Consider the following 18,765-nt stretch of genomic DNA (forward strand, 5'->3'; position numbering starts at 1 on the left):
ATCTATCTATCTATCTATCTATCTATCTATCTATCTATCTATCTATCTATCTATCTATCTATCTATCTATCTATCTATCTATCTATCTATCTATCTATCTATCTATCTATCTATCTATCTATCTATCTATCTATCTATCTATCTATCTATCTATCTATCTATCTATCTATCTATCTATCTATCTATCTATCTATCTATCTATCTATCTATCTATCTATCTATCTATCTATCTATCTATCTATCTATCTATCTATCTATCTATCTATCTATCTATCTATCTATCTATCTATCTATCTATCTATCTATCTATCTATCTATCTATCTATCTATCTATCTATCTATCTATCTATCTATCTATCTATCTATCTCTGTCTGTCGATCTGTCTGTCCGGCGGTCTGTCTGTCCGTCTGTCCGTCCATCCGGCCGTCTATCCAGCTGAAACACAGTGTAACATATTAGAGCAATGGGTTACAAATACAATATTGTTTCCCATTCTTAATAAAATAGTAGCCAAGCAATATCACTTTGCAAAATTGCCCAGCAAATTTGCCCATAAAGTTGTCTGATGTATAATCAACATAAATGTTTTTTTGGGTCAACTATCTACTACTTTATACACTCAAAAGAAGCTACCAAGAAGCCTGGAGTTCTTAAATTGTTTAGCTGTATTTTTTATTTAATTCTTTACATTTTCTATAGTGGGTCCCACTTTATATTTGGTGTACTTTTTTGTTTTTACAGTGTACTTGTAATTGATGAAATTCCTCCATCTGTAAATTCGGTAGAACTTTATAATAACTACACACTATAAATCATTTATTAAGCATTAGCAAATAGTGAACTCATTATCTGTTAAGCATTAACTGTACATTAATAAACGTTAGTAAGCAGTTTATAACTGCAGCTACAAAGGCTCTATTCTTGACTTATAAACACCTATATAATGTGGTTAATTGTATTTTCATACTCTGTTAAAGATTTATTTTTCATTACTAAATTAAGTATCGAATTATTTACAAACCATTTGTATTTAGGAGTAGTTGAGGGTTTTTAGGACCATTCAGAATGAGTTAGCAACTGATTAATTAACTATTGAAATCAACGTTTATATGTCTTATTATGCAGGCATATACTAATAGTTAACTTATATGTTAGTAAATGCTTTATTAACTCAACTTCATGCAGTTTTGTGACCTAATCTAAAGTGAGGACTATTCATGCTTTATAAATGCCTTATAAATGACAATTAAAGGCTCAGTATCAAATGAATGATAATCTGTGCAATCTTTTCTAAAAAGTAAAATTACTGTAAAGTTTAAACATTGCCACATAACAGGAGTGTCAAAATATGACATCCAACTGGATAAAACAAAAACAATATAATAATTTAACATTATAAGATGCAATGTTTAAACTCATGTTTAAACAGTGATTTTATTTTAGATAAGCTTGCAAAGATTTCTTTTTCATTTGAAGTACAGTTTCATTTGTGTCTCTTTAATGAAATAGGAATGAATAATTTCATTTTTCATGTTCAGAATTTAACTGAGCCTTTATTTGTCATTTATAAGGGATTTATAAAGCATGAGTAGTCCTCACTTTAGATTAGGTCACAAAACTGCATGAAGTTGAGTTAATAAAGCATTTATTAACATATATAGTAATTATTAATATATGCCTGAATAATAAGACATATAAATGTTGATTTCAATAGTTTATTAATCATTTACTAACTCATTCTGAATGATCCTAAAACCCTCAACTACTCTTAAATACAAACAGTTTGTAAATAATTCGATACTTAATTTAGTAATGAAAAATAAATCATTAACTAAGTATGAAAATACAATCATTAAACACATTATAGGTGCTTATAAGTCAAGAATGGAGCACTTGTAGCTGCAGTTATAAACTGCTTACTATTGCTTATTAATGTAGAGTTAATGCTTAACAGATAATGAGTTCACTATTTGCTAATGCTTAATAAATGATTTATAGTGTGTAGTTATTATAAAGTGCTACCGTAAATTCTGCTTTCTTTAAATTTTAAAAGTCCGTTCTGGCCCAATACACCCATAAGTGGTTCTTATTTCTCATCAGTTGGAATAGAATAACTTTTGCAGCGATTATGATAGAGACATTTGTCTTTTTTCCTTTGATTACTGACATGTGCAGGAACTAACAAAATTAATTACAGCAACCTAGACCACACAGAACCTCAGAGGTTCACTTTCAAATTTAAGTTTAGAAAAAAAAGGGCTTCTTTTTTGGAGGGGTTTATTATAACAAAGACAACATATACAATTATTTTTATCACTTTCAACAGTGTTTTATAAAAATTCTAAAGGTTTTCTTTCAAACTATACCAAACTTTTGCATTTACACCTCTGCTTGTGGATTTGGGAAGCTTTTAAACTTGGGGAGGCAAAACCCAGACGGAAACCCCAAAATAGAACTTGACATTAAGAGGTTAGTTTCTGTAATTACATTCGTAATTATACTGTTGACCATTCCTTACACCCTAACCTACCCTTAAACCGGCCTATGGCACCAAACCTCCCCCTAACCTCACCCATATCCCACCTCACTGAATCAGTGGGCTATATTATAAACACAGTAAAGTAAGTACATTGTATTAGTTTTTGATACAAATACATAGTAGTTAAGGCCACCTAATACACAGTAAAGTGGGACCCTATAGGGTGCAAAGACCTATCTGATTAGCACATTTGTGTGTGCTTTATAATGTCAACAAGAAAATAAATGCCTGTGCTGTTCTGAACTCAAGCTGCTTTAATTCTCTCATGACATCCAGATGGGAGCCAAATCAATACCGAGAGCAAACACAGCAGAATTCTTGTATTTGTACGAGTGCATCTCTGTAGTCTGCTTGTAATTATGCTACTACCTAATGCGCCCAGGTTTTGCGTTACAGATTACAGAGCACCACTCTTCCACACCACTCTTGATCTGTCACACTTCTCTCCGCATGGCCCACCGCAGCCACAAAGGCGGCCCTCCATTGCCATTTAATTAACACAGCTTTTGCCTCAGCAATAACAGGCGGCAGAAATGCATAAGGGGGTCTGGAGTGAATGTGTCATGGCTGATTAAAGGGAACGAGAGCAGGGACAGGCAGAGCACAAAGGCCTCACCATAGACCTCCCTCCACAGAGGACCAGAAAGAACACAATGAGTCATAGGCATGATCAACACAGCAGCGCTGCCTGTGTCCTTTGAAAAAAACATGTTCATACGTACTATTTATATACTCTTCTGCCCACATTTTAGGTTTAATGGCCAGTGAATGAAGACCAACTGCTGTGATTTATTGAAATAATAGTGTGGCTAGACATTAGCGCTTTTAATGATACATGAGCTTGCTTGAATACTAATGTCATGTCGTTAGGGAAAGACATGAACAGCAGGGAACTGAATCTGTCGATAAAATCAATGTTTCATTATTCTTCTCTTGATACTAGACAGTTGATTATGATATCTAGACAGTCTGCTGTTTTACTCAGTTTTTCTTGCTGAAGCTTTCCATTATTCTTATTTTTGTCTTTTTTTGCAGCACATTGGATGATGAGGGCACGAATCTGCGGCAACAGAAGCTGGACAGACAGGTGAGTCTTCCTTTAATTTACTTTCAGCATTGCATAAGGCTCTGCTTTAAAAAAGATCTATTTATATATCTAAAAACAAGCAGTCGAAAAATGAGAGACAGATAATTCATTAAGGAGTTACATCACATTCAGAGACTTATTCTTAAGACAAATAAAAGAAAACAGAGTTGAAAAGTTTCCATATGCCATCCCACCTCTTTCCCTTACCTTTATCTGCTGATACTTGCATAGATAGCTTTGAAAATACGTAGATGTGTTATGCTTTCATTTTGCGAGGCTCGTTTCTCTATGGTCTTCATTAGCTTTGTGTTTTGCATTGGGTATTTGGGTAATCCTTCGTTATTAATCATAGCAGACTCTGAGGAGAACAGATCTCTGGAAACCTTCACAATGTTTTGGACAGTCAGTGGTAGTTAGCTGTAGTTTTTCTTTGTCACAAGTGTATCTCTTCCACAGATGTTTTCAAAGAGGTTCTTCAGACAAAATGTGACAAAGGCTACTGAACCGACAGTTGTTAACATGACTAAGAATCCTTGATGTGAAATGGATTAAAGGGATTTATTTTGCTACGATGAATGACTTGTTGTCAGGTTGAAAGTATTTCAACATCTTTTTTTTGTACATAAGCTTAGGGTTCTTGAAAATGGTGCAATAAGTGATGCAATTTTAAAGTAGTTGTTACCAGTGTTGGGCACTCTCTTTTAAAAGAGTAACTAGTTATAATAACAGGTACTTCTCACAAATAGTAACTTAGTTAGTAATTGAGTAAATGGTTTGTATGGGTGTTCCCCAGTGTGTAAAACATATGCTGGATAAGGGGCCGTTTAGACCGAACGTGCTTTTATGTTCAAAAACACAAGGCACACCTCACTGCCTTTTTTGTTGACAAGATAAAAAAAGAATGCGCTTTTTTGTGTCGCTAGACAATGATTGAATCAGCTGGGTATTGTGCGCGAGTGTTGCTTTTAATATTAATATAATTGTAATATTTAATGATATTGTGAGATTTAAGATTTGCAAAGTCATATACTGTAGCTCCGGATAACTCAAAACAGCAACCACAAGTCTCTCCTTCATCTTCAAAAGTCTCCGATGTTGTCTTGACAACACAAACACTGCAGGCACCTCAACGGAAACCTTTGCCTCTGCTTTTATTTGATTGGAGAATGAAAAAGACCCAATGGACGTAACGCCATTTTATGCTCAGAGCTGATGTTTGTGAGGTGCAGCAGGTGGTTAAAACGTGAGACGCACAGGGTGCATAAGCAGCGCGCTCAACGCTCACAGCCATTAGGAAACCGTTCAAAAAAGACGCCTCTCATCGCAAAAAGCATTAGTTGGCAGTTCATTCCGCTGTGGCGACTACTGATTAATAAAGGTACTGAGCCGAAAAGGAAATAAATGAGTGAACAAACTAATTACCAGGGAAAATAACTGTTGCAATATTTTAATAAAAATCTAATTTGTCAAATTACTATAGAAAAAATGTAAAACATTGTACATTAATCTTGTACTTTAATGTACTTTATTGTTGTTGTAGGACAATGTGAGAGACAACCATCAAATTCAACATAAAAGTATTAGAAAATAATGAAAAGTAGTGCTTATATTTACAGTTTGCAAACGCTACCTTTTAACTTGTTGGATTTGCCATCAATCTGACTCCTGGTCTTTGGTGTGTGTTCTCAGTTATACCACGTTCACAGACAAACCTATCATCAAATCATCAAACGACAAATGACATGGGAGCTGTGTGGAATTCCGATCATCTTAGTATGAGGAAAAGTCAGATCGAATTGAGCTGTGGATCCGTTAAAATATTTGAACTCCTGCAACTAGACTGTATGCGACCGGCTGACTGAATGTGATGTATTCCAGTATTGTCCAAGCAGGTCCAGAAAAAAAGTTTGTTAAAAAAAAAAAAAAAAATTCTATTCATAAATGTGATTTTTTTTTTTATGTTGTCTCCACATTCCCTCAAAACTTTTTAGCGGTCTATGAGTTTCTAGTATTCATTGATTTAAGGGGTGTATTTCGTCAGTTGTGTCCAAACCTCATGTGAAATGGAAAGGCGGCTTTAGAGGGGACCTCTGGTGATATACCCATACATACCCCTGTCAAGATAAATTTTTTCTTCACTCTTGGCACATTTCTTGAGTCCTCGCTGTCGCAGCTTGATGATGTACTGGTTGATGTCCAGATTTTGTTGGAAACACTTAATTATTTATATTATTTAGTAAATTACACATTACATTGTGTGTTATTAACACATACACCTCCCCAACCCTAAATCCAACCGTAACAGTAACATTGGCATTACCATAGTGGGCATTCCAATGTCCACTACGCATTGGACCTTTTCCAGGATGTTATTATTATACAGACTGCAGCGAGGACATCTTGCTTTTCTCAAATTCAACAAAGTTTCATTCTTTTGAACATATTGCAAATGTTTTGGTACATTCAAGCAATTGATTATAAACTCTTCCCTTCCCTACATAATCAACTGTTTGTGTAATATATTAGTCTAATATGGTTTGATATGGCTTAGAAACGGCACTGTTGTGCATTGTTTGTGCAGTCATCAAATCTGTAGGCATAGATTAATTCCAAAAATACCAACAGATTACACTGTCATAGTGACAATATGGCCCAGCATTTTGATCATCTTGTTTATGATCAGTGACACGATTACTTGACATTCTCATCTTCACTGACACAAATGCTTACTGTTCAGAGATGATTTAATGATTTTGAGAGAGTTAGTATATATACTAGAGCAGGTAGTGTATGGAGTGATGCTCTAGTACAAAATATTTTGAGAAATGCATTTACTGGTTTGCAAATATTAGGAATTTCAGGAATATGGGGCGAAGTAGTGGCGCAGTAGGTAGTGCTGTCGCCTCACAGCAAGAAGGTCGCTGGTTCGAACCTCTGCTCAGTTGGCATTTCTGTGAGGAGTTTGCATGTTCTCCCTGCGTTTGCGTGGGTTTCCCCCGGGTGCTCTGGTTTGCCCCACAGTCCAAAGACATGCTGCAGGTGAATTGGGTAGGGTAAATTGTCCGTAGTGTATGAGGTTGACAGGCCCAGACCACAGGCTGGCCGGAATGTGTAAAAAAGTTGTTATTATATGGACAAGTCTAAAATGGCTTGTTCCAAAGAGCCGACCCCGCAACCACATGGGAATAAGGCTGAAGAAGAAGAAGGATTTCAGGAATATATTTAACACACTGAGCTTGTTTTTGCATTCAAATAATTAACCTTTGTGTACCAGAATTTAATTATTTAGATGTTTAACTAAGACTTAGACTATCCTTTAATTATCTATTAAACATATCATGGTCAAAACAAACACCACTGTGCAAATCTTTAGTCTACATATGTTTTATACATTCACCGGCCACTTTATTCGGTACACCTTGCTAGTATTGGGTTGGACCCCCTTTTGCCTTCAGAATCTTTTGTGACATAGATTCAACGAGGTAGTGGAAATAATCCTCAGAGATTTTGGTCCATATTGACATGGTAGCATCAAGCTGTTGCTGCAGATTTGTTGGCTGCACATCCGTGATGCAAATATCCCATTCCACCACATCCCAAGGGTGCTCTTTTGGATTGAGATCTGGTGACTGTGGTGGCCGTTACAGTACAGTGAACTCGTTGTCCTGTTCAAGAAACCAGTCTGAGTTGATTCAAGCTTTATGACATGGCGCGTTATCCTGCTGGTAGTAGCCGTCAGAAGATGAGTACATTGTGGTCATAAAGGGATGGACATGGTCAGCAACAATACTCAGGTAGGCTGTGGCATTGACACAATGCTTAAATGATACTAATGGGCCCAAAGTGTGCCAAGAAAATATCCCCCACATTATTACACCACCACCACCAGCCTGAACCTTTAATACAAGGCAATAATTCTGACCCTATCATCCAAATGTTGCAGCAGAAATTGAGACTCATCAGACCAGGCAACGTTTTTCCAATCTTCTATTATCCAATTTTGGTCAGCCTGTGAGAATTGTAGCCTCAGTTTCCTGTTCTTAGCTGACAGAAGTGGTAACCGGTGTGCTCTTCTGCTGCCCTACCCCATCCGCCTCAAGGTTGGACATGTTGTGGGTTCAGAGATCCTCTTCTGTATACCTCGGTTGTAACAAAGTTATTTAAGATACTGTTGCCTTTCTATCAGCTCAAGCCAGTCTGGCCATTCTGGCCTCTGACATCAACAAGGCACTTGCGCCCACAGAACTGCTGCTTACTGGATATTTTCTCTTTGTCTGACCATTCTCAGTAAACCCTAAAGATGGTTGTGCATGAAAATCCCAGTTGATCAGCAGTTTCTAAAATACTCAGACCAGCCCGTCTGGCACCAACAACCATGCCACATTCAAAGTCACCTGAATCACCTTTCTTCCCTTTTCTGATGCTTGGTTTGGACTGCAACAGATCATCTTGATCATGTCTACATGCCTAAATGCATTAAGTTGCTTCCATGTGATTGGCTGATTAGAAATTTGCGTTAACAAGCAGTTGGACAGGTGTACCTAATAAAGTGGCCGGTGAGTGTATATATTTGTGTACAGGTTTATGTGGTTTAAGAAGACATAAAATTGTATAATGACATGGGTATGATATAGGTAAAGCATGTCTCTTGTAATTCACAATGCTCAAAAATCTTAACAGGATCTTTTGACATAAAAAATTTGGGGGTTAGGTTTAGGGGTAGAGCGAATATGTGTTTGTGTGTGTATGTGTGTGTATTTTTGTGAACTGCCATATTTGTCCTATTTAGCTAGCCATTTTATTGTAAGTTAACTGAGAAGTAATGAAATGTTTAAATAATGACCATTTTTTTTTACAATCAGTGTTATTCAAACAGATTTAGTTTGGTTTGCTCAAATTTCAGACAGATATATATATAAAAAAAGATTCAGTGGTGCATTTTTAAAGCATCAGAACCACAGCGCTGGAACCGATTTAGGGTGTTAGAGGAAACAGAAAGAGCAGGCGCCTGGATGCCTCGATGCCTTTTATCAGAGGAAGCTGACAGCTCCGAATTCTTTTTCTGTCAAAGTCCTTCCTTTCTTCATCCATCGAAAAGTGTCTAGAGGTGGGCTGTAGATGGTAGATAGGATTTTAATGAGCCGTGCACATTAGATACACAAGCCTTCGTGTTCTTTCCCTCTGCAGTGAGAGTTTGCCCTCGAGGATGCTTTGCATTTGTTTGTGTCCTGTAAACACCAGCGGTTCCTGCAGCTGGATAGGGAGATGAGCATCATTTTCTCCTAACCAATAGCTTTAGCCCAGAGCGCTCCACTGCTCTTTAATGAACCTCCTACTCTCTTCAGAAGACCATGAGACCAAATTACCATGTTTATTGCTATCCTGCTTTCATAATAACCTTGAAGGAGCCCAGCCTGAAACTGTTAAGCATCACCTTAGCTAGGCTTTTTGTGCACTCTGTTGCCTCAGGAGCCTTTGACAACTGCATTTCAATGAATTTTAAGGTGCTGCGTGAGCACGTACTCCAAACGATGCATTTTATTGATACCGCAAATGTTATGGCTTATTTGGCAGCGCTGTTTAGCATCAGCTTTGAGAACAGAGGAGAGCACAGACGGTGAACGTGTTTAGGCAATGTGTTCGCAGATAAACAACTTTTTATTAGAACATCAATATGGGGATCTGCGCGCGCTGCACAAAGGCATGTTTCCCCAAGCAACGAGGTGCCGCCAATAGAACGAGCTTTGTTTAGAAAGCCCCCGAGGGAGATGCAATCTTGTAGGAACATGAAGCCTTATTAAAAACAGACAAAAAAGTCATTGTTTCCGTGTGAAGATGACAAATTTTTGAGCCAAACCAAATCACAGGATGTATCAGAGGGTTTTAACTGGTTTGTTTTAACGTTATCTCTGTGAAACTATGAAGAAAAAAGTAGGACAGGATGTTGACACCGATCATACTAATCAGTTTTGATTTATGGATTTTGAGTTCACTTCGTTATTGTCCCATTTTGGTACCTACATCAAAGTACACTATTTCAAATATAACTTTATAAATGTATGAAAACTTTTATTGCTGTAAATTCCTTGTGAGTGAAATTATATTACATTGTCATTCAGATTACATTTACATTTAGTCATATAGCAGACGCTTTTGTCCAAAGTGACTTACAATTTAAGAGGCCTTACAGTAGTAGGGGGAGAGAGAAGAGTGTTTCTTCAGGTGGTTTGTCAAGCCCACTCACCTGTGTCAAGCACATAATGAGTGATTGTAATGCTGTGTTAACACTATATGCGGCATGCGTTAATAAATTGCGATATTTGCGAGTAAATAGACGCGTGAACATTTTGAGTTTACTTGCTTCATTCGTTTGTCAAATTAGCCTAATTCTCATGTCTAATTTACTTCAAAATAGAAGCGGATTCGTGTCATGAGCAGGGCTTCTGTTTTGCCCGGTGACTCTATCTTCATTGCTAAATGGCTGAAATGGATTTTATTGAGATAGTGGTTATGCTTTATGTGCTTAGGAAGGCTGAAAAACAGTGTATATTTGTTCGGCGCTTTGTCTGAGTCCACTATATCCTTTCAGAGGTGCACCCAGATCTCTGAGTTCATCAACTTGTAATGAGTAAGGTGTATTACCACATAAGAAATTACTACTGAGGGAAATCGTCTTCGCAATCTTATTTTAAGGGCTATCCATATTGCTCCGAATACAGGCTGTTTCAAACTCCTCCACAAACTATACCTGGATGATGGAAGCTTTCAGCGGTGCATCAGACAGAGCTGTGCCCAGTTTGATAAATTTGTCAATTGTCTGTTGTCAGCAAGAGGATTTGCCCTCAGGACACCAACAACAGGTGTTACGTCATAATCAGGCCCCTGCAAGAGCAAGCTAAAGTTCAGACTTTCCAACTCAAGCGATTCATGTGATACGCACAAAATGCTCGACTTGCACAGCTTCATTCGTGTGAATCACATCGTTCACGCTGCCTTATTTATGCGAATTGCATCGCATGATGTCTCTTCACATCTTTGCATTGACTTGAACATGGTAATCACTCGCTCTTGACGCTTTATTCGCGTCTGGTGTGAACACAGCATAAGAAAGTGTCTGGTTGTAAATATGCAATACTCGTGCAAGTGTCTGTTATGATGACAGTGACCTGAAACATGTATAACAAATATTTTTATATAAAAAAATTAAACAACATACTCTGACTTCCACTAATTTAAAATAATAAATGTAATGTGATCATGTAATTTTTATGTAACCTCTTTTGGTCTGCATATCAGGTGCAGACCATGCCAACTGATGCTGTACATCACTGTACTAATAAGGGCTAAAATGAAAGTGTCCAAATGTAGTTAATGTATACAAGTAATTAAATTAAGAATTTTTTTGCAGTGTTTTTTTATTATATATTCATAGTTCTACATTATACATTGGATGATATTTAGACAATCTTAACATGACAGATTTATTCTAACATGCAGTATATATTCATTCATTAACTTTTTCTGACTTTGTCCCTTTATTAATCCGGGGTCGCCTCAGCGGAATGAACCGCCAACTTATCCATCACGTTTTTACTCAGCGGATGCCTTTCCAGCGGCAACCCATTTCTGGGAAACACACACTCATTCACACTCATACACTAAGGACAATTTGGCCTACCCAATTTACCTGTACCACATGTCTTTAAACTGTGGGGGAAACCGGAGCGCCCGGAGGAAACCCACACGAACACAAGGAGAACATGCAAACTCCACACAGAAAGGCCATCTGACCCAGGCTTGAATCAGCGACCTTCTTGCCCTGAGGCGACAGCACTATGTACTGCGCCACTGTGTCGCCTGCAGTATATATAATGAATGAAAATATAAAGATTGTGATCATTATATAATACAGTGCATTTCTCAAATCCTTTGTTTTTTTAGTTGACAAACAATAGGCACTAAATGGTTTTCCTGAGGCGAATGTAATATTATTTGACACATTGTTTATTACAAGGCGTTTAAACTTTTCACAGTAGAAACACAGAGTGAGCCATTATAAAGTGCAGTTTAGTATATTGCAATGCTTCTTTTAAAATACTATTATTTATGTTTGTGTCTTAATATAACTAGGAATAAAGAGGAAGAGAAGATCAATCTATATTCTGCTTGAACGTAGGCTTGACAGCAGTCTGTCACATCACATAAGAAACTATCAAACCACATTTATTTTGCTTTTGGGACTAAAGTTCACAGAATGTGACAGCTTCAATTCAAAGTAAGCAAGCATAGAGCGTATTGTAACTGGAGGCATGCTACATCACATAATGTTTAATAAGGTTTTTTTTTTTTTAACAGACTCCACATAAAACAACACACACAAAGGTTTAGAAATGGAATGGTGTTTTTTCCTTAGTTTGATTTGCTTTGATATGCAGTACTCAAACATGACAACTGTACTCAGATCTGCATCAAATCATTGTTCTGTATCCAATTAAAAAATAAAAGAATTTAATTGAGATGTGGCAGAAAATTGACCCAGTGGACAGTCAATCCAGGAGGCAACATAATTCATAATTACAAATGTGCCATAAACACGGTTAAAAATAGTCCAGTCTGGGTCCTTTTTTTGCAACCCAACAAAGGATCAAATAAAGAACAAACCCAGCACAGGATGGTTTTGACCTAGCTAGGTTGGGTTAAATGTTTAACATAACATGCTGGGCTGTTTTATTGAACTCAACTATTGCTCAATAAATTTACAATAGAGCTGGCTTAAAATGAACCCATAACAATGAACCCACAACAAGTTGCGTCAAAGCTAGGGATGCTCTGATCAGGATTTAATCAGGTGATTTTGAGTATCGATTCCTTGTTATGGTGATTGGCTGATACTGAGTTCCGATTCTAATGCTTCAAGTTTTATAATGCATAGAGCACATTTTCCCTTTAGGTATGAACCATAAGAGAAGATCTTGCCTCATCTAAGAGAATAAATGAAGTATGCTGCATTTAATACCTTAAACACATCCCTTTGGTGTGAAAGTGTCTTGGTCAGAAGCAGCTTTACAGAAAATAATTTATCCAATCATTTAACTCTGGCCTAATGCCTTTATTTATCAGGTGTTGCCACAGTGGAATGAACTGCCACAGAAAATAACGCATATATAGAAAACACCAACCTAATATGATGGTAGTGGAAACACTGCACCTGTAAGTTAAAGTAGTATCGACATATGAGAGAATGGGTTAAATAAAAATAAGCCATCATAATTTTAAAGAGTAAAAAATGATTGAGTGAGCACATTAGTTACTGAAAACCAAGCAGTGTGTCTTCATCTTAAATGAATGTGTAGTTGCTGTTCTCATTTTATTGCAAGAATAGTGTCCAGACGAAACCTTGATTGTCCCCTAGCAGTATTAGAAATAATACACTTAAATTTAATGGTAACACTTTACAATAAGGTTCATTAGTTAATGCATTTACTAACATGAACTAATCATGAACAACACATGTACAACATTTATTAATCAATATTAATTGAACATTTACTAATGGACTATTTACATCCAAGTCCATGCTTGTTAACATTAGTTAATGCACCATGAGTTAACATGAACTAACAATGAACAACTGTATTTTCATTAACTAACGTTTACTAACATGAACAAATACAGTAGTAGATGTATTGTTCATTGTTTGTTCATGTTAGTAAATGCATTAATTAACATTAACTAATGAACCTTATTGTAAAGTGTGACTAATTTAATTAATGTAGTTTTTCAATTAGAGCAAGTAGAGTTCCAACTTCACCAGGGGTGTCCAAACTTGGTCCTGGAGGGCCGGTGTCCAGCAGAGTTTAACTCCAACTTCCTTTAACACACCTGCCTGGAAGTTCCTAGTACATCTAGCAAGAGCTTGATTAGCTGGTTCATGTGTTTAATTGGGGTTGGAACTAAAATATGCTGGACACCGGCCCTCCAGGACTGAGTTTGGACACCCCTGAACTTAACAATGCTTACTGTTGACTCTGGGACTGATCTCAGAACTATCTGTACCATTCGCAAGCATATTGTAGCTCAATGAGTAAGCAACAAGCACATTACACAACACAACACAGCACAGCATTACAAACAAACAAACAAACAAACAAACAAACAAACAAACAAACAAACAAACAAACAAACAAACAAACAAACAAACAAACAAACAAACAAACAAACAAACAAACAAACAAACAAACATTAATAAAACTGCCAACACCCAAAGCATGAATGAAATACACTCCTGCTATAGGTGGTTACCTCAAACCCCTCAAAATCTTAGTTGAAAATGAATTTTGAAGCTAAGTGAAGATTGAGCTCTAAAAAGTGTTTCTTTAACATCGACGTTAATTTTATTGTCAAGATTTTCTTGTTTTTTAGAACTTGTAATGTACACAAACTATAAAGAAAGCAACGTAAAATGATTGTTCTCCTTATTGTCCATTGCTAAAATAATTTAAAATATGACGCGACCCCCCCCCCCCCCCCCCCCCCCCCCACCACAGAGCTTGCTGAGGCCCCCTTGTGGGCCAGGACCCCACTTTTGGAAGACGCTGATATAAAGTCAATTTTTTTTAAAGAATGTGTTGATTGCTTATTACACACACAGGGATGTGCAGCATCACATAAACACCTTTTAACATGAAAAATTAAAGGTCTGCTGGTAAGTTTGAACCTTGCACACTAGCAGATCTGTTTCTTCGCTAGTGAAGCAAGAAATTCATGGAAGACACAAAGTATTCCATGTTGCGACAGCCACTTGCTCTTAAGGGAACAGCAGATGAGACTTCAAAACACATCCATAACTCATTAGGAGAGTTTTCCCCATCCTTAAAATAGCAATTGTGAATTCAGGTATGCCCTAAGTGCACCAGCTCTATGATATTTAGACCGTTTGCTTAAATCGGTAAGATAAAGCCCTAAGAATCTGTATTAGCTGGATTATGGATTTTATAGCTGCTAATGACATGTTTCTGCTTGCAGTATGTAGGCTCGTTTTCTGGTTTAAGGGTTTTTCATTTGCTCCACCACCTGCTAGCACAGGGGAAGAAAGAGTTTTTCTGCCTGACTGGACAGAGCCGGTCTCAAGCCCACTGCTGGCTCAAGGATTTCTTTAATGTTTAATAGACTCCAGCATTGGAACTCTTGACTGTAGCTTTACATAACATCAGGTTGCTGTGAAAATGAAGAATGTTGTGTGGGGAAACCCATGCTGGGTTGAACATGCAGTCGTGTGTGAAAGCAAGGCTTGTACTGGTTCTGGGACACTGAAAATTTCATAAAGAATTGACACAGTGCTTGGTTCTTATATGGGCTTTTTTCTCGTCTTGCTGAAGCTTGAAAGTTTTAAGCTTAAATAAGGATTTTTTTAATTAATATTCTTTTTTTCTTTAATGGAAAAGTTAATGGAATAATTTTGTAACTTATTATTATCATGGATGAATGCTGAAAGCTCATTTATTTGACGAGAGAGGGGAGAACTACTGCTAATAGTCACATTTAACTTTATTTAACTTTAATATTACCCAATACTTTTTACTCCATGAAGAATGTCTTCATTAAAGCATATAGTTAAATGACTTGTCAAGCTATTGAGGTCAGTTAGACCCCGTCAGAGATTTCTCGAGGGAAAATTAAAGGAATGGAAAACTTCAGTGCTGTGAGTCACGGAGCTTCATTTGAGAAAGTTCTCTCGTTTGTGGCAATGATCCTTTTTTAATTAATTTGATTACAAATGCAGTCAAACAGTAATACAAGTTTTGTCAAATGTGAAACTTTTGTACGTATGTTTTGTATATTTTAACAATTTATCTTGATTATCACACATATTTGTAATATACGCATTTGAAAAAGAATGTATGTTCCTTTTTATCTGTTTTCAAAGTTACATTTCTGTGTTTTATTTTCAGTATATCAGTATATTTCAGGAGTAGTAAAATAATTTATTTAAAACAGATGTTTGAAATCAGATTATAAATGCATTTAGTAATATTTTTTCCTGACGAAACTGTTGTTGTACTTTTTGTTGTGCCTTTAGGAAATATTTTAGTGAGTACTATAGGCATTTATTTACATGGTAAAATAAGCATAATCTAGTGGCCTTTGCCTTTCACTTAAGCTTCTTCTGATACCAAATGATCAACTAGAAGTCAAGTTATTATTTGTTGTTCCTAAAACTTGGATAGGCGACAAGACTTTTGTCAGGTAGTGTATACTGTATGTTCACATTCCATTGTAGTATTTCATACATCTCACACAATGTGCTCTGAGTTTCATAGAGTTTGAAAATTGTAGTTTGGTACATGATCCCTGGAAATATTTAGATTTCTCTGCACAACATATGTGCATTTAAATATAATTTAAATGTTAACATTAATACATAAATAAAAATGACAATCTTTAAAACCATACCAGTACCTAATAACAAATTTGTCAAGGAGAAACAGTGTTGCTGATGCAGTGTTGCTACGCCCAGTCAGTAACTGGATGGGAGACCATATGCCAAAGCTACTGTAGGTTGCTGCCAGAAGTGGTGTTAGTGAGACCAGCAGGGGGAGCTCAACCTGCAGTCTGTGTGGGTCCTAACGCCCCAGTATATTGATGGGGACTCTACACTGCTCAGTGAGCGATGTCTTTCATAAGAGACATTAAACTGAGATCCTGACTCTCTGTGGTTGTTAAAAATCCCAGGTGTCCTCATCACTTTGTCTCCTCTTTACCAATCAGCTTGTGTGTGGTGTGCATTCTGGCACAACATGGCTGCCATCGCATCATCCAGGTGGATGCTGCACACTGGTGGTGGATGAGGTGACCCCCCAAAAAAATGTAGAAAGCGCTTTGAGTGTCCAGAAAAGTGTTTATACTTTAACAGTATGTTGAGTGATTAGTTTAACCCAAAGCATATAGGTTGTACATAACCAGTGCTGTTGTAAACATTTACTTTTTGCGTTCCGTCCGTGCTGCAAGAATACTTCTGAATTGCTAGTAGGCAGCGGGGTTTTTATGTTTCACTGTCTGAAGTTTTTTTTTTTACCAGTGAAATGCATGTGATTTTACTGTAACAGTAGCTCAAACTCAAAAAATAACAAGTACAAAAACTTTGTAACAAACTGCCAGTACATTTTCTGTTATTTTACAGACTTATTTCTTTATATATTATTTCTTATACATAATATTTTATAGTATTAATCTACAAAAATGTCAATAAAAGTCACTTTGTTAAACTGTAGATTTCAACTTTCAACATCAAAAGTCAACAGAGCCAAGATCAAGGTCCCATGATGCAATTCACAACTGTAAATATACAAAATACAATCACAAAATATGGAAACTCTTAATTAACAGATCTTTTTTACAGTGCACTGTATCCTCAAGCTAATGCTTGACTGTTAATGTGTTTGAAGCGAGCTCTACTGGAACAGAAGCAGAAGAAGAAGCGCCAGGAGCCCCTGATGGTGCAATCTAATCTGGACGGCCGCTCTCGAGTGCGCAGGACCCGGCAGTCAGAGGAACAGGCTCCCCTCGTGGAGAGCTACCTCAGCGGAAACAGCAGCACCATCTACCACGGTACAAACTACAGTTCAAATACAACACACACTATCACAACTCCAGATTCGAGGGTCACATTCACTCTCGAGGGCATGAGACAATATTCCGAGCCGTCATTACACTGACATGCCAGTATCGACTCAAGCTGCTCAAACAGAGAACCCTACAAAGGCTTGTGATTGAAAATGGAAATGCTTGTTTGCTGATTGTTCGGCAAACAATGGTGCCATTCTTCGCTCTGCCAGCGGCACTGGCTTGAGTTACTCTATTGATCTCTGTCCTAGACTGCTCACTGCTAGATAAACCCTTCCTACAGTGACCTCAATCATCTCTATTAAAACATTTGCCAGTGTCAGGGTCTTTCCTCTAAGCTACGAGAAGCCTTTTCTTCATTTTCCTCATGGTCAACTTGTGAGCAAACATTATTCTAAGCTGTTCTTGTCGCATTTCCGTGCCATATTTCTATTTTGGGACTCTATGGATGAGGCCTACACAATGAAATAGCCTGTTCTAGAGAGGATGGCAGAGTGTCAGAGACAGCAAAACTGCATTTTGTGGATCATGTCAGTCTAAAAATCTTATTCATTCAGTTTAACTTAATTTTTTTATGATTGTTTTCTTTTCTTTTTTACATTTCTATTTATTTATATTTAGTTTTAATAACTTTAGAGCTTACAATTAAAGTGCTGGGCCAATAGACACTATCAAATGTTGAATTGTGAAAAAAATATATGTTGATAACGATGATAAGCTCAGGACGTTTACACTCTGTATTGATCTAAAAGTCAATCACAAAGCAGAAATATGCCACTAGAGGGATCTGTAATTGTGTTGATATTAGTAATGCACCAAATTTTCAGCTGCTAGAAATTTTTGGCCGAAAATATGAGCCGAAAATAGGTTATGCTGTACCACCCAGAATTGTTTAGCGCTCCCAGCACTACTCCATATGAAACCTTTTTGAGCTTTCTGTGTTTCACATGCTGTGACTTTTATTCTATTATATTTACATCAAGAAAGCAAATTTTGTAAAGCGTGCACACATTTTTATTTATGTCAAATGAGAATTTAAAGATCCCCTAATATGCATTATAAAAGGTCATATTTTGGTTTTGGGGGTCTCCACTAACAGGCTGATATGAATGCAAGATTAAAATTTCATTGTTTTATAACAGTGGTCTCAAACTCAATTCCTGGAGGGCCACAGCTCGTTTATCTCCAACCACCTCCAACTCATATCTGCTTAATAGTCTCTAGCAAGGGTGTAGATTTGCTGTTGTCATTGGTGGGGGCATGCATCCCTATAGCGCATGCATAGAACAGCACAACTTCTCTAAATGCTTAACAATACAAATAACAATTAATGAAACACGTCCCATGCTGCAAAAGTCAATTTACATGATTATACTGCAATCTGGCTTTGAGAAGTATGGATGTAGAGAAATTTAGAGAGACATGTGACGCAATTAAACCGTTTCATCCCGATTATTATTTTTCACAATCATAAATAGCAAAATTGAAACTGAATTTCGATTAATTGCACAGCCT

The 18,765-nt window shown here is 36.9% G+C and overlaps 1 protein-coding gene across 12 annotated transcripts in view; it reads left to right on the forward strand.

The window, feature by feature from the left end:
- Positions 1-18,765, forward strand: part of tub (TUB bipartite transcription factor) — a 154,756-nt gene that overhangs the window by 100,834 nt on the left and 35,157 nt on the right. For 6 of the 12 annotated variants that reach the window (XM_087261162.1, XM_087261166.1, XM_087261170.1 and 3 more), the window contains exons 2-4: positions 3,576-3,627; positions 16,899-16,964; positions 17,073-17,235. In XM_087261162.1, the coding sequence (XP_087117288.1) occupies positions 3,576-3,627; positions 16,899-16,964; positions 17,073-17,235 (281 nt within the window). The remainder of the gene's footprint in view (positions 1-3,575; positions 3,628-16,898; positions 16,965-17,072; positions 17,236-18,765) is intronic. The other 6 variants (XM_087261164.1, XM_087261168.1, XM_087261172.1 and 3 more) reach the window with 1 other exon arrangement.

This window comes from Danio rerio, chromosome 7, assembly GCF_052040795.2.
Source record: "Danio rerio strain M-AB ecotype USA chromosome 7, GRCz13ab, whole genome shotgun sequence".
Taxonomy (NCBI): Eukaryota; Metazoa; Chordata; class Actinopteri; order Cypriniformes; family Danionidae; genus Danio; species Danio rerio.